The sequence below is a fragment of the Colius striatus genome, chromosome 1, assembly GCF_028858725.1.
Source record: "Colius striatus isolate bColStr4 chromosome 1, bColStr4.1.hap1, whole genome shotgun sequence".
Classification (NCBI taxonomy): domain Eukaryota; kingdom Metazoa; phylum Chordata; class Aves; order Coliiformes; family Coliidae; genus Colius; species Colius striatus.
The window spans coordinates 141,823,596-141,838,588 of record NC_084759.1 but is presented as its reverse complement, the minus strand read 5'-3'; the positions used below and the strand labels follow the sequence as shown (position 1 = coordinate 141,838,588).

General features: G+C 45.7%; 1 protein-coding gene across 1 annotated transcript in view; it reads right to left on the bottom strand.

Moving 5' to 3' along the window:
- CACNA2D4 (calcium voltage-gated channel auxiliary subunit alpha2delta 4) overlaps positions 1-12,406 on the bottom strand; it is a 130,769-nt gene extending 118,363 nt beyond the window's left edge. Inside the window, exons 1-3 of the mRNA XM_062009956.1 lie at positions 12,300-12,406; positions 7,077-7,158; positions 57-173 (exon numbers count right to left, since the gene is read on the bottom strand). Of these exons, the coding sequence (XP_061865940.1) occupies positions 57-173; positions 7,077-7,158; positions 12,300-12,406 (306 nt within the window). The remainder of the gene's footprint in view (positions 1-56; positions 174-7,076; positions 7,159-12,299) is intronic.
- Positions 12,407-14,993: the final 2,587 nt, after the last annotated feature.

Below are 14,993 nucleotides of genomic sequence, written 5' to 3'. Positions count from 1 at the left end.
TGCTGCTTTGGAGCTGACAGGAGAGGACTTCCTTCCTATAGCCCCTGTGGCCATACCTCAACGGCTTCGACCTTCCTGCGGAGCATGCTTTCCATCTGCTCTGAGAACTTCTTCACCAGCTCCAAGCCATCTACCTCTTTGATCTTCAGAGTTGGCTCCACATCTTTGTACTTCTACCCAAGGGAAAGAAGAAAATTCTGCTGAGCAGGAGGCTCAGAAGGGTGGGGGGGTGGGGGGGGGGAATCTATTATTGTTAGCTGGATATTGTCTTTGGTGAAGCAAGATATGTTGAAAGAACTGGTCTGGTTTACCAGCTTCTCCCATTTTTGTCTTTCTTTTCACACCATAATTTGGGTGTGTGAAGATCACTTATGTCCATAACATAAGGCACTTTGGCTAAGTAAAAGCAACCAATCCAATTCTAAGCTTGTGGCCGTTGAAAATAGCAATGTACCTGAAGTTATTAGTGCCTACAAATAAGAGAACAAAGCAGAAGGACAACTTTTGAAAACCTAAAATACACAGTGTCCTTACATCCACAATGGCATTATATGCATGACATACTTGAAATTTACTTAAGGAAGAGGGAAGGGCAGGGGAATGGAGCTGTATGCTGTCATGATGTCACCTCCTGTAACATAATGTGCTCTGGGGCACTAGTAGGAGAGACGTCATGCTAGTGCACGTCCTGTCCTCCAAGTGGCATCGTTTCTGTAGGTTATCTTGTCAGGTCTGCAGTGAGAAGGGTCTGGTCAGTTTTTAGGTGGGAGACTCCCAAGGAAAGGTCAACAAAGACAGTTGTGATGCTACTTATTCAGCATGCATGAACATGCTTTGAGCCAAGAGCAGCACAGAGACTATTTCCAGAAACTAGGAATTATGAGCATGGCTATTTAGTGCTGCCTCCACTGAGAGGAATCTCATACTGAGGTGGATCTGGATTTGACAGCTTTAGAGAAAACCCTTTTTCTTCTAACAGTCTAGGCATTAAAAACCTGAGAATGCTCTCAAACTGCAATCTCTTTCCATAAATCTGCCCTTTGAAGACTGGATACACAAGCCTTGATTTTTCCTTTTCAAAAAAAATCCCAAAGCTAAAAGAGATAGACAGAAAGAGTAAAAAAAAATGCAAAAGGATACAATATGATTAACCTATTTTAGAAAACACCGAGTCTTATCTCCCCAGCAATGTGGAAGCACAAAGGCAACAGATTGAATTTCCTTGGTTCCTCATCATTGTTTCTCTCTGCAGAGTATACACTTTCCCTCCATGTTGTATGAGCAATGTAGCAGCAACCTCAGCCAGGACTGGACTTCTTGCACTGGTATAATATAAGGTGATGAAAAGGGTAAGGAGATGGCAGGAGCTTTAGTGACACTTTTGAAGTAGAAGAAAGGTGAGAGGGAAGGATTTTGCATGTCTTTAGGGTGAGCAAGTGGAGCTCCTTTTGTTCAAGAAGCTCGGTGACCATCCAGAAGGGCAGCTGAGCACAGGCAGAATAAGAAATGCCTTGAGGATGGGGCAGGCTGGGGAGGTCAGACAGAAATAGCAGCAGCATCCAGCCTGCAGCAGGCATGGCAGGGAGGCTGCTCGCTCTGTCTGGCGTGATTAACAACAAGGGTTTTACAGGATTAAAAATGCCAGGCCTCACATCCCCTCTGCTGCAGCTGGGTAGCTGGGACGGGCGGGGGAGGACAAGAAGGAGGAGGAGGTCAGGCTGAGCATGAAGGGTAGCATAACTGTGTTGCTGAAAGAAGGATGTGCAACAACAACCCCCGACCCTGGCTGCTGACGAGACTGCAAGCAACCCAGCTGGTGACTGTCCCATTTAGCTTCATGTCGTGGTTTTGTCAGGAGAGAAGTGATCTCTGCCAGGCTCTGCTTTAATCAGACCCTCCTTGGCTGGAGGAGGGTAATCTCTCCTGGGAAAGCTAGTGAAGGGGGGAACCACACCAGCACGGGTAAGCATGCGCTTTACGAAGTGACCTGCCACTTGGGTCATATCTTGAATTAAAAAGAACAAGGTTTTTGACCTTAATTATTTTTCAATGTGCTTTTGACAGGTTGACAAGTAGATGTTAATAGGGTAGAAGTAATCATAAGCAATCACAAGCAGTCTTCTAATACCCTACACATATGTCAGCCCCAAGAGCTAGCCAGAGTTGAGGAGAAAAAAAAAAAAAAACCCAAAAGTTTCTGAAAAGTCTGTTGTCTGTGAGGAATATACTAGGTTTGAGCTCAGATCCTCTTTGAGCTTTTTTCCTACAAATGATCCAGCAAACCATTTCGTATCTATATTCCTGCTCGTAGGGAATATTCACTGCAAGAGTTCCTAAAGGTGGGCAACAGAGTAGTGCCTGTGTAGTGGGTTTGTGTGGCCAGGTTTTGGTAGCAGGGGGCTATAGGGGTGGTTTCTTAAAACAAAAAGCTGCCAGAAGCTAGCCCTGTATCTGACAGGACCAGTGTCAGTCAGCTCTGAGATGGATCCACCATCAACCAAGGCTGAGCCAATTTGCAATGGAAGTAACACCTCTGAGTTACATACTGGAGAAGGGGAAGAAGTTGCTGTGCAGATGCTAAAACTGCAGCAGAAGGGAGTGACAATGTGAGAACGACATCTCTGCAGACACCAAGGTCAGTGGAGAAGAAGAAAAAGTGCCCAAGGCATCAGAGGAGAGAGATTCCCCTGCAGCCTGTGGTGAGGACCATGTTGAGGCAGGCCCTGCCCCTGCAACCATGGAGGCCACAGGGGAGCAGAGATACACTTGCAGCTCGGGTGAGACCCCATGTCAGAGTGGGTGGATGTCCAAAGGAGGCTGTGACCCTGTGGGAGGTCTGTGCTGGAGAAAGTTTCTGGCAGGACCTGGGAACCCATGGAGGGAGGAGCCCACACCAGAACATATTTGATAGCAGGATTTGTGACCTTATGGGGAACCCATGCTGGAACAGTTCATCCTGGAAGGACCGTTTCCCCTGTGGATGAGACTCAGGTTGAGGCACTTTGTAAAGAGTTGCACCCCTTAGATGAGACCCATGTTGGAGCAGTTCACATAGAACTGTAGCCCATGGGATGGACTCATGTTGCAGAAGTTCATGGAGGACTGTCTTCCGTTGGAGGGACCCACAGTGTAGCAGTGGGAAGGGTGATGAGGCCTCCCCCTGAGAAGAAGCAGCAGCAAAGTCTGTCTGTAATGAACTGACTGAACCCCCATCCCATATCCCCTACGCTGCTGGGCGGGAAGGAAGGAGAGTCCTGGGAAGAAGAAGGGGTGGGGGCAGGTGTTTTAAGATTCAGTTTTTATTTCTCACTTCCCTGCTCAGTTTTGATTGTTAATAAATCAAACCAGTTCTGCCCAAGTTGAGTCTGTTTTGCCTGTGATGGTAATTGCTGAGTGATCTCCCTGTCCTTATGATCCCTTTGTTATACTCATGAGCCCTTTGTTATACTTCTCTCTCCCCTGTCCAGTTTGGGAGGGGGAGTGATAGAACAACTTGGTGCGCACCTGGCCCCCAGCCAGGGCTAAACCCGCAGAGCCTGTTACCAGACACCACAGCTGAAAGTGTGCATCAGCCATCAACAGAGGTGCTTGTAGCTGACTAAGATTAACCTGCACAGCCTGAATTTAGGGTTCAAGTTATGAGAACAGGAGTCAACTACAGGCTTGGGAGAATGGGCTGAAATTATTTGATGTTGAAAAGAGGCCAAAAAGTTAACTCTGATCTAAAAGAAAATCTTTACATATTCATCTAGTGGATGGTATTCCCTTAAAACAGAAGGAGATTAAGATTCTCCTTCTGCAGTGATGGGTGTGGTGATTCAAAAGTAGAATATCCATAATTCCGTATCCTAAGTTTTATCTCTGAACAGAGACATGTCACCAAATACATTTTCTTGTTCCCACCTCCATGAAATTTTGTCGATTGAAGTACACAATGTTGTGTTACTCGCTGTTAGTGAAATTATATTAAGAGTGTGAAAGACATTCCTTTCAATTTCACTCAGGAAAGTGTCTTGCCTCAGCTTCTTTAATTTGCCTGTTCTTTGCCATGTAGCGATTTGTAGTGCTTTCTAGTAATTACATAGCTGGGGCCAAGCCCTGCTGTCCTTTTTCAGCCCCATCCACTGAGAATGGTGATCAGCTCCTCAGCTACAGAAGGAATTGGGAGGTAAAGCTCAGAAACACCGTGCATTGTTAACACAATAGAAGAAAAGTTAAGTTTTGGGCCTGCAGAAGCTGATGGTGTTTCTGACCCTTGAAGGCAAGGCCTGAGAAGCCCAGAACTGTTGTGGTATCCTCCTGGCATGGCTGCCATTGGTGACCCCAGGCTTTTGGCTGTTGCCTGGCAAACTGCAGCAGAACTGTGGCAAACAGACCTAATAAGCCACAGGTTCAAACTTTATGTTCCTCAGGCTCTGAGAGATGCTACTGCACTCTCCCTACTTAGCCTTTCACTTTTCCTCTTAACTCAACTGTATTGCCCTTAGCTGTCCTAGACCCCAGCCAGCATTTTAATGCAGATACATGTCTCTGAGATAGATGTAAATGCACAAGCCTATCTTAACCTCTGCTGCATAATGGTCAAGAGAACACAACAAATGCCTTGTCCATCAAACCAAAGCCACTCTTCGGCTTTTGCTACCTCTGTGAGGTTTAATTTGATGATAGCTTTCTTTCCCAAGTAGTCTGGTTATCTGGAGTCTTTCTCAAAGTTCTCTAATCCAGGATGAGGACATGCCCTTGTGGATTTAAGGGATATTTCCTGATTCACCAGGTCTGAGAGCAACAAAGCCTGGCAAGAAATTGACTTGTTTGGGTTTCAGATGTGATATTAGAGCTCTTCTGGAGTAAGCAAACAAAACAAAAAAACCCCCTCAAATAAAACCAAACAAACTCAAAGCCACAGAAGGAAGTTTATGCTAAATGTTAAACAGAAGGTTTACATGCAAAACATTCTGTAACTGAAAAATGATGATTCTCAAAGACACAGTGAGCTAGTTCCTTCAAGCCTATTAGGCACAAGGGAGCTGTGAAGTAAAATATGAAAGGTGCTGTTATCTCTCAGTTTGTATTTCCTCAAAGGCAAAATGCCCATCAACTCAAATAAGGACTGAGGAAATAATCATCTGGGCCTCTACACTGTGCTCCTTACTCTTCAGATGGTCTGTGCATACTCATGCATACAGAGAAGTATCTCACATGAAAAAGAGGCAATGGCATGAAAAGAGAAAGGTACCTGGGAAGCACATGTGTTTGTATTTCTAGACTTTGGTGCATATGGCTCCCCAGGCCTGACTTGCCTGGACCAGGATGGTGATCTACCTAAAGCTATTTGGGGTCTGACAAGGTCAATCTAATGGAACACGAAAATGTTATCTATTAGTAAAAGATATGCCCACATCATCCTTAAGCTGACCTTCTGCAGCACTTGTGTGTGTCAGGAACGCAAAGGGAGCCCTCCGGAATGCCCCTTGCTTTGACATGCTGATTTGTGGGAAAGTGTCGGAGCCAGGGTTTGCTAAAGAAGTGGAGACTGAGAGAAAGACTGAGGAAGTGGGTGCTGGCTGGTCCTCTCCTATAATCCAGGGAAATAAGGGGAAATGAAAGAACTCAAGAAGTGGGACTTGAGGGTTGAAAGGTAAAGCTGAGCTATTTACACTGGTTAAGTAATATTAGGGAAGGGCTGGATGTGCATTTAGGAGATGACTCTTTGCCGGCATTCTAACAAAGCAAGGCTGGATCAGGCTCATCTGTACTCCCTGCTGGAGGTAGTGACAGTGACTCACTGAAGGCCATTTTCTTGCAGAGTCTCAGATGACACTCTGTCCCACTCATAGAATCATTTCTGTTGGTAAAGACCTTTAAGATCATCAAGCTCAACCACTAATCTCACACTCCCAAGCCCACCCCTAAACCATGTCCCTCGGCACCTCAGCTACATGTCTTTTAAATATCTTTAGGGACGGTGACTCCACCACCTCCCTGGGCAGCCTGTGCCAGTATCTAATAACCTTGTCAGTGAAAAGGTTCTTCCTAATCTCCAATCTAAACCTCCCTCGGCACAACTTGAGGCCATTTCCTCTTGTCCTATCACTCATTACGAGATGGACCACCACCTCACTATAACCTCCTTTCAGGTAGTTGTAGAGAGCCATAAAGTCTCCCCTCACCCTCCTCTTCTCCAGGCTAAATAGCCCCAGCCTCACCTGCTCCTAGGACTTGTGCTCCAGGCCCTTCACTAGCTTCATTTCCTGTCTCTGGACACACTCCAGCACCTCCATGCCCTTCTTGTAGTGAGAGGCCCAAAACTGAACACAATATTAGAGGTGGGTGTATTCAGGGGTGTCGAGGGACTGTGCAAAGCACAGTCTGTCTGTGCTGCATCCAGACCTCAACACATGCAAGAGCAAACCAGACACCTTCCTATCTCCAAGAGGAAAAACATGTGGACATGAACTGGGGCATGCAGCTGTGATTATTTTATAAGGCTGTCAGGCCACCAGGGAAATATACCTCTCTCTTGACTCCCCATGACACAAATACTTGACTTGATATGGTTGCATTTGGGCTTCTTTTTAATCAGGAATAAGTTTTCTTCACTTCCAGTGAATATCACTGAAAGCTAGTAGAGTTGTGAATTTTTGTTCAAGATCTGGTTGCCATGACTGCCATTTTAAGTGATACTATACTCACATGTGCAGGTCTTACATAACCCATACCCCAAAGAGATCAACATTTCAGGAGAGGACAGAGGGAGGTGAAATGGTCTGATGCAATGTCTCCAGGATATCCATCAGGAGAGTGACTGACAAAGGGAGAAGTAAAGGGTCAGTATGGAAGGGCAGGAAATAACCAGGTGGCATTTGTCCATGACTAATGAAAGTAGGAAAGGCATTAGATGGATCCTCTTCTCCAGTTTATGGAGAATGGCCACAGGGCATCACTCTATCCTTATGGATACAAGCCTGCATGGCTTTGAAAGTTAGCTGGAGACCTGCATGTTCTATTTAATTCCACCCCAAGGGGAAGCCTTGGTGTATGTGAAGCCAAGGGAGCCCTCACAGACTTTTGCCTACCTTCTGCAACAGGAGAGAGCCCGAATACTTAGTCACAACAGAGTACAGCTCCCCACCAAAGGCATCTGCCCAAGCCTTCACCCTGAAAAGAGGAAGGAAGGAAAGTCAGTGTTAATAATTTAAAGTCAGCAAATCTGCTTACTTCTTCAGACAGTGAAAACCCCGTTTCTTGACTATGACACTGCCTCCCTCTCCCCACTGTATTTTTCTAAGCCACTGTAATGACAATGCTTTCTCCTTACATTGCTATCCAGACAAGCAGTAAGGCAGGAGGCAAGTGCTGCTCCTGGACATTCTGCCCAGGACGTTGGTCAGTGAGGGGAAACATTGAGTTCTGTTGTTCTCAGTCACTACATTTGGACTCAGAGTGGAATTTGTCTCACCTAACTTTAGAGGTACAAAAGTCATACGTTTGGCCTTAGCTATCATCTGGTCTCCTCTCATTAGCAAGGTGAAATAAATAGCTTTCTGCAGACACCTATTTGTCTTCACTGACTGCAGACGGAGCCTGGGGTGAAGGGCTAGACACCTAGCATCAAGACAGCTGAAAATAAGTAAGAGTCAGACCTGAAATAAGTTGTCAAGACTCATACTTTCTATTCAGTTCCCAAAGCTATGTGGGGCTAAGACTAACAAGCCAGATGAATTCTCTGCTCTCAGTGGAGATACTTTGGCTTGATAATGCCAGAGTAGATTATGCACCTCATCATTGTAAAACGCTACACGCATTTTTGCCATCCTGTAAATAATTGATGATAGCAATACCACATGGAGAACATAAGGATGTTGAAGAGCAGCCTGAACACCGAGCCATCCAAATCAAAATAAATGACTCTCATAATTGACAGAGCACTTCATCAGAAATCTGTTACATGATTCACATTAGACAGTTCCACCTACATGCAGCTCCTTCAACAAGGATTCACTTAGGAGAGATTTATTTAATGGAACAAATGGCCTTCTCCACTTATCAGAATTCACTACTTATTTATAGAGTGCAGAGTCTTACCTGTGGCTTCCAGTAGATTTCTTCCAGTCCTAAGCAGACTTTAACCTCAGGGCTTGATTTCCCAGTGCATTGCACCATTTTTGTGGCAGAATAACATGCCAACATAGAGATGAGCTCTGGAGTAAAGCCAGCACAGCAATGGTGGAATAATTACAACAGCTAACTTTAGCCTAGGAAAGCCTGTTTAGGCTCCCCTCTTTCAAATAGAGAAAGATAGGCTGGTACAGGGGATGAGTTGGAGTACACATAAAGCTTTGCTTTGAACTGTACCTCTCTCCACTGCCTATAAAAGGAGCATAATGAGAGTGGATGCCTTTTTTAATCACTCCTTAATTGGCAATGAGGCATTTATTTCTAACCAGTGTGATCTAGCACCAGCTGAAGTCAATAAGAATGAAGACTTTAATTTTTTTTTTTTTTGATGGTGTGCTCTGCATCTTATTTTGGCAGGCAGAGCTTTTGCCTCTTTGTTTCATTCCTAGAGAAAAAAGAACACGGGTATTTGCTAGGAGAGCGGGATTTATTACCCCATATCAGAGTTACTCCAGCAAGCCCAGAATAAAAGAGAATAAAAGCCTAGAATAAAAAAACCAAAAAATCCCATTTCCTGTTTGTTGTAGTGACTAACACATCCCCTGAGGTGTAAAGGTCTCTGAGTTAACATTTAACTTGATGCCCATCTGCTGCTGCTGGTTTTATAACTTTTACGTATGAGATGTTTTGTGCTGATATTAACTAATATTCTCGAGCCTCCTCACCTTTTACCGTAGAAAGAAAGAACCTAAACATGAAGTTTGGGATAGTAATTTTAGCAGGGAGGCTTATATTTTCTCCATTTTTCTCAAAAAAGAAAAAAAAAAAAGAGCTACATGTGATTCTGGTTTTTGTGTTGTATCTCTGGGCCCTACTCCTTCCAGCCCTCATTGTTGCCATCCCAGCAGGGTGGAAGATTCTGTGCTATTAATTTCTGACTAGTGGGTGCAGTGGGGCAGCTTCAGCAGAAAGATGGTATTCTTGAGGTAAAAGGTCTGTGATACAAGCTTAGCAATGATCAGTCAGTAGAGCAGCCAGCCATTGACAGAGTTTCACAGAAGATGCAGCCCTACTGCTATTGAATCTGCTTGTTTGCAAAGTCCTGAAATCCATCACAACTTGGGATTCTCCACTTTTGTAAAAATAGGGAAGGGAAGGTCTGTTTTCAGCCTTTGAGGCTGTGGTAAAAGAAGCCAAAATATATGAACCTTGAAACTTCCAGTAACAGCAGAACTCTAAGGAAAAAAAGATCAGAGTTTGTGTAATTTCACAATTTCTATGTATGGGTAATTAAAAATACATGATGGCCTTTCATGGAAGTTTAAAATGAGGCAAGTGAAGAGGCAGAATTATGCCAGCATTCGCATATTTAAAAGACAATTATTTACCAGAGAAGAAAGCACCTTAGAGTACTGGGAAATTAAAGTCAGTCTGCTGAATTTACACAGATTTCCTTATTTTTACCATAAGAAAATGAGAAAAAAGCTCAGTCTAATATTCATCAGATGGCAGAGAAATTTCATTTACTGGCTCTGTGAATTCGGGAGCAGATTTATAGAGGTGTTAGGGACAGCTTGAAGAGGTTATACCGGGTTGATCTTCATCTCTCCCATCAGAGTTTCCTGATTGTTCTAGTACCCCAAGAAGCAGAGGCTGAGGAGTCAACACCAGATCCTCACTGTCCTCAGGGCTGCAAGCACTCCTGCCCGTGCTATGACCAAGTGATGAGCAGAGTGGTGGCCAGGAGGAAAGAGGGGATAGTTTTTGTGCTGAGCTTGCACCCCAGCATCACACAGCATTGAAAGGGACCTTGAAAGATCCAGAGCAGGACCACCTAGAGTAGGTCATACAAGAACTCGTCCAGGTGCGTTTTGAATGTCTCCAGAGAAGGAGACTCTACAACCCTTCTGAGCAGCCTGTTTCAGTGCTCCCTCACCCCCACAGAATCACTAGTAACTGACTAAGCAGGTTCTTGCGCTGCTGGGGTTAAAGCTGAGTGAGCTTTGAAAAGATGTGAACTGAGTGCAGTACAGCAAAGCCAGACTTGGGAAGCAGCACAGGCCGACTTAGCCTTGTGTAACAACTGTGATTGAACCCAGCTGGTGTTTCAAAGACCCTGGTTATGTGTCCCCGAAATGTCCCTGTGTGATCTATGGAGCAGGTCCATTTTCTGCTGATTTACTTCCTTTCATCCTCTGGCCAATGTGTTCTTCTACTGAAAATTCATTTGAAAAGGGCAATTTTTGTGTTTTAGTAGAATTCACGAGTGGATTTGAAACGGCAGGGATTAATTCAGCTGTTGGTCTGGTTTCAGTACCAAGGGAGAAAAGCTCTTTTTCTATTGTTTATTCTTCATTCTTGTACATGAATAAGTCCCAAATTGCACAAAGTGACGTAACTCTCTTCTCAGTAGTAAAGGGCTATCACATTATAACCAAACACATCAGAAAAGGATTTGGTCAGAGATTGCCTGCCTGTAATCCCTGCACTTGTATTCAGTAGCAAAAGCAGCAGAAAGGATGGACTGGCTTCTTAATGCCACAGATTTCAAGGTCAAAAGGTATTTCCATGCAGTATTTACCATGGGCATTGAAAGTAGATTTTTATTTTATACAATCTAAAATTATGGTGAGTCGGGTTTTATTCTTTGTTTAACTTCTGCGTCCTTCTTGTAAAACCCAAATAAGAAGCACTTTGCTGAGAAAGGGCTTGGTAGTGCATCCAAGAATAAAATTAGTGGCAAAGTTTCCTGAGACTCCCTGAATAAAGTCAGTGCAACTCTTGCTTCGTCATGTGAACTGTATTGGTGAGCACATCTGCAAGGGTTTTATTGATAATTTTTTAAGATAAAACATTTTCTCAGTCTCAGGAAAGGGCTTGATTTCACTTTGGTTGGCTTATTGGACATACCTCCTCTTGATAGTGGATGACAATGTTGTCTCCTGCCCTCTGTCCTGTGTAGACAGACCTATCCAAGCTCCAGAGAAGCTCCTCCACAACAACTTTTACCAACTCTGGTGCTGACAATTTTAATCCTTCAAGGATTTAACTTGCCTAAATCAGCTTAACAACGTGAAGTTTTCATAACCCGGGTTTGCTGAGAGCTGTTAGCCTCCTGCTGGGCTGCTAGGGTGGGCTGCACTTTCCAGTGGCCGGGGGACTCACTGCCGTACACCCACATACACGTGGTTACGGGTGCCTCACAAAGCCACATCCAAAAAGGTGCATCAAGCTTCCCTGCATGTGCGCTAGCACCTACACCCAAATGAGGTGCATGTACAAAATATGACTGTTTATCCTTTATATTGCAAGCTCAGCGTTTCGTTCCTATGCTCCAGAGCTCTGGGAAGGGCTGTTATACCTTTTGTAGTAAGATGGAGCAGGAACAAGCATGAAAAGGTGTCATGGAGTTTTTCCTCTATCTATCCTTCTTTCATTAACATCCCCAGACAGTCACACACTTCCATAAACGCTTGTGTATTACCCAGGCTGCGTATGTGTGCATGAAGCCTTTTTTCAGCCATGTACCGGTCCAATGCAAGGGATCAGAGCTTCACTGCATGATCAGAAACTCATATGTTGAAGAAATGAGTCTTCACTGAACATCACTGCCCCCCACCCACCCACATATGCCTCCCACGGCCAGATCCTGACCCGTACTGTGCATGCCCATGCACCCCTAGCAGGCTACAAGCCAGCAGCGTCTGCCAGAGCTAGTCTGCTAAACTGAGGAGCTGATAAACTGGGACTGTTTACATCTGCCTCCATGGGTGAAGCTCTCTAAGTTGCACCCACGGCTAGGTTTTACGAACATGTCCTGAAACTGGTTTTGCTTTCTGCCTCCCAGTGCACTAAGCAGAGCATTAATAGATGTCAAAGTACTTAACTAAAGCAGATGAGTATCATTGCTCTGCTTGACGAACGGGGAGAATGAGTCATTGAATCCATGCTAGATGTGGTAACTAAGAATTTGAGGCTCCCATGCCTGTCTCCTCTCCCAGCAGCCATTGCCACCACCACAAGGAAAGGCCACCCCCTCTGCAGCGACGTGCCCCTCCAGAGGAGCCTGCACCTGCAGTGCCTGTCACAGCCAGGGAGGCACTCCCACCCTCCTGACCGTGCCCAAGCATTGCCCACACCACGCTAGAAACACCCCATGCCAAAGAAAGGGAAACACTTACGTCTCCAGAGGGATCTTTGTCTGAGCCTTGGCAGAGGGCAGGAGGCAGAAGAGCCAGAGCATCATCCACGGGATAGCCCAGAGCCCCATCCTCCATGTGCCAACCATCAGCAAGGGGACCGGACGGTGGGATGCGGGGGTTGCCCGCTCTTCCTGCTGCCCCGGTGAGGACCTGATGCGGTCCTCGCCATGCTGCCGGGCTGGGTGCCCTGCTGCTGTGGGGCCAGGCCCCGATCTCACCCCAGCTGCCTCCTCACTGGCAATGTCGCTCCTGCTGCCGGGTGCCGTCAGGGAGCAGAGGGCAGATGGCCAAAAGCCCCCCAAGGGCCCTGGTCAGTGAGCACCCACAGGTGCGTCTCTGCGCCCCGAGAAGCGGCCGTGCTGGGAGGGAGCTCCGTGCCGGGAGCTGCAGCGGCTACGTAATCCCCTGACAGCCCCTTAATCCCCTCTCCAAGCAGCAGCAGCCACAGATTTAGGGAAGTGGAGTGGGATAAAATCACCCAGGATTACTCTGATTCCTGAAGACGGGTCTCGGCTTCTCCATCCGGAGGTCAGGCCATGCCTGCTTTAAAGGGGTTGCATCTACACCCCTGAAACACCCCCACTCTGATCTTTGATCTCTACCACAGCCTCCCTGTTGTGCTGCAGGAGGCTGATGGGTCACTTTTGTAGGTCTCCCCAGCACCATCTCCTCTCCACCAGCGACCTGGGGTTGAGACCAGTAGTGTGGAGCTCGTGGCAGGATCATAGAATGACAGAATCACAGAATGGTAGGAATTGGAAGGGACCTCTAACGATCATCCAGCCCAATCCCCTGGTAAAGCACATTCACCTCAAATGGGTCACACAGGAATGTGTCCAGGTGGGTTTGAAAACCTCCAGAGAAGGAGCCTCCACAACTTCCCTTGACAGCCTGTGCCAGGGCTCTCTCACCCTCACAAGTTTAAGTGGAACTCTCTGTGTTCCTACTTATGTGCATTACTCCTTGTCCTGTCACTGGACACTACAGAGAAAAAGTTTCACTCCATCCTCCTGACATCCACCCTTTAAGCCCTTGTAAGTGTTAATGAGGTCACTCCTTAGTCTTCTTTTTTTTTTTTTTTTTCTAGGCTAAACCATTCCAGGTCCTGCAAAACAGCCCCAGGTCTCACAAGGATCTTGCACACTTCAGCGGGTCCATGCTATGCTGTTGCCTGGTGCTGAGGCTTGCACAGGACTGGTGAGGCTGGGCAGAGCTGATGATTTGGCAGCATCCAGCACAGGTCCTGCTGAGGCACTTATCCTCCAAGCCATGGCTTGGGATCTCACATAGGTGAGAGAGAGGAGAGGAGAGGAGAGGAGAGGAGAGGAGAGGAGAGGAGAGGAGAGGAGAGGAGAGGAGAGGAGAGGAGAGGAGAGGAGAGGTTGGAAAATGGGCAGAGGGAAGAAAAAATAGCATGAAAAAAGGGACTCTGATGGTTTTGACTGATCGACTGTGAGCAATAATTGTGAGCAATTATTTATTAATAATTCATCCTCTTAGTTTGGGTAACATTCAGTTGAGATTACCATCATCTGTGTCTCGAGACCAAAGGAGCCCAATGGCTGAACCCAATGAATAGCAGCAAGTAGCAAACTGCACACTCAGGCAAAGGTCATGCTATATAAACTCATTGTCATCACGAGAAGTACAAATTATAAATAACTACAGATAAGGGGGCAGAAAGATTATAAATGACTACAGTGACCTGTTGAACAGCTTGGCTGTATATCTATGAATTAACCTGTTTATTAGAGTATCTTTCAATCATCTTTTGGACCTTTACAAATGGCTTATGTAATATGAAATGCAAAGCCACGCTAGATCGTTAGGTTTCTCGTAAGGATGTGGAGGGGGAAACTGGCTGTCAAAGCACTGAATGCAAACTAAGACACATATTATAGGTGTGCCTCAGAGTGCAGCATTGGTGTTGCACATCAAATGGGATAATAGAAGTGGCAGAGGAAGTGCAGGGGAGGGAATAACCCTGTGAAATGTGGAATAAAGGTTAAATTGCACGATGAAGAGGCTGAAAGCTTGGAATGAATAATTAAGTAATTTCAGGAATAACTCAGTTCAGAATAGAGTGGTTTCATTATTTATTACAATCTTTACTCCAGACAGTATCTTTTTGAAGGTTAAAATCTTCAAGCAGATGTTGTAGGCCTGAAGGACAGAAATTTTCTGAAGTCTGTGCAAAGGGTTACATGGGAAGATTGAAGTAGTTCTTTCTGATCTTAAAATCTACAAAAAAATCAATTTCTATGCACACAAACGCTCTAGAGATGATGCCCTTCAGGGCACCACATGACTGTACAGCAAATGCCATAGTCAACATATGAAGGCATCAGGCAGAGCAGAGCTGGATCTTAGTAATGCATTTCTCAAGCGGCCAAAATGTGTTATGGGAGCTCTTACCCTGAAAAGGGGTACATACAGTCTCTAACAGCCCAAGGGAATCTGGAGGTGAGATCAGTATAGAGAAATGACTTGCTCCCAGAAATGCTCACTGCAGACACAGAGTGCAGTGAGGTGCCCATAGGAGCAGGAGCAGTTACCCCTTCCCCTGACCTGGGCCTCACTTTTCTGGCACCAAGGCCACGGGGCTGAGCTTCTACTGCCTCTTCCTGCCTCTGCAGCCTGCATAGAGAAGACTGTTCTTTGAGGATCTAGGAA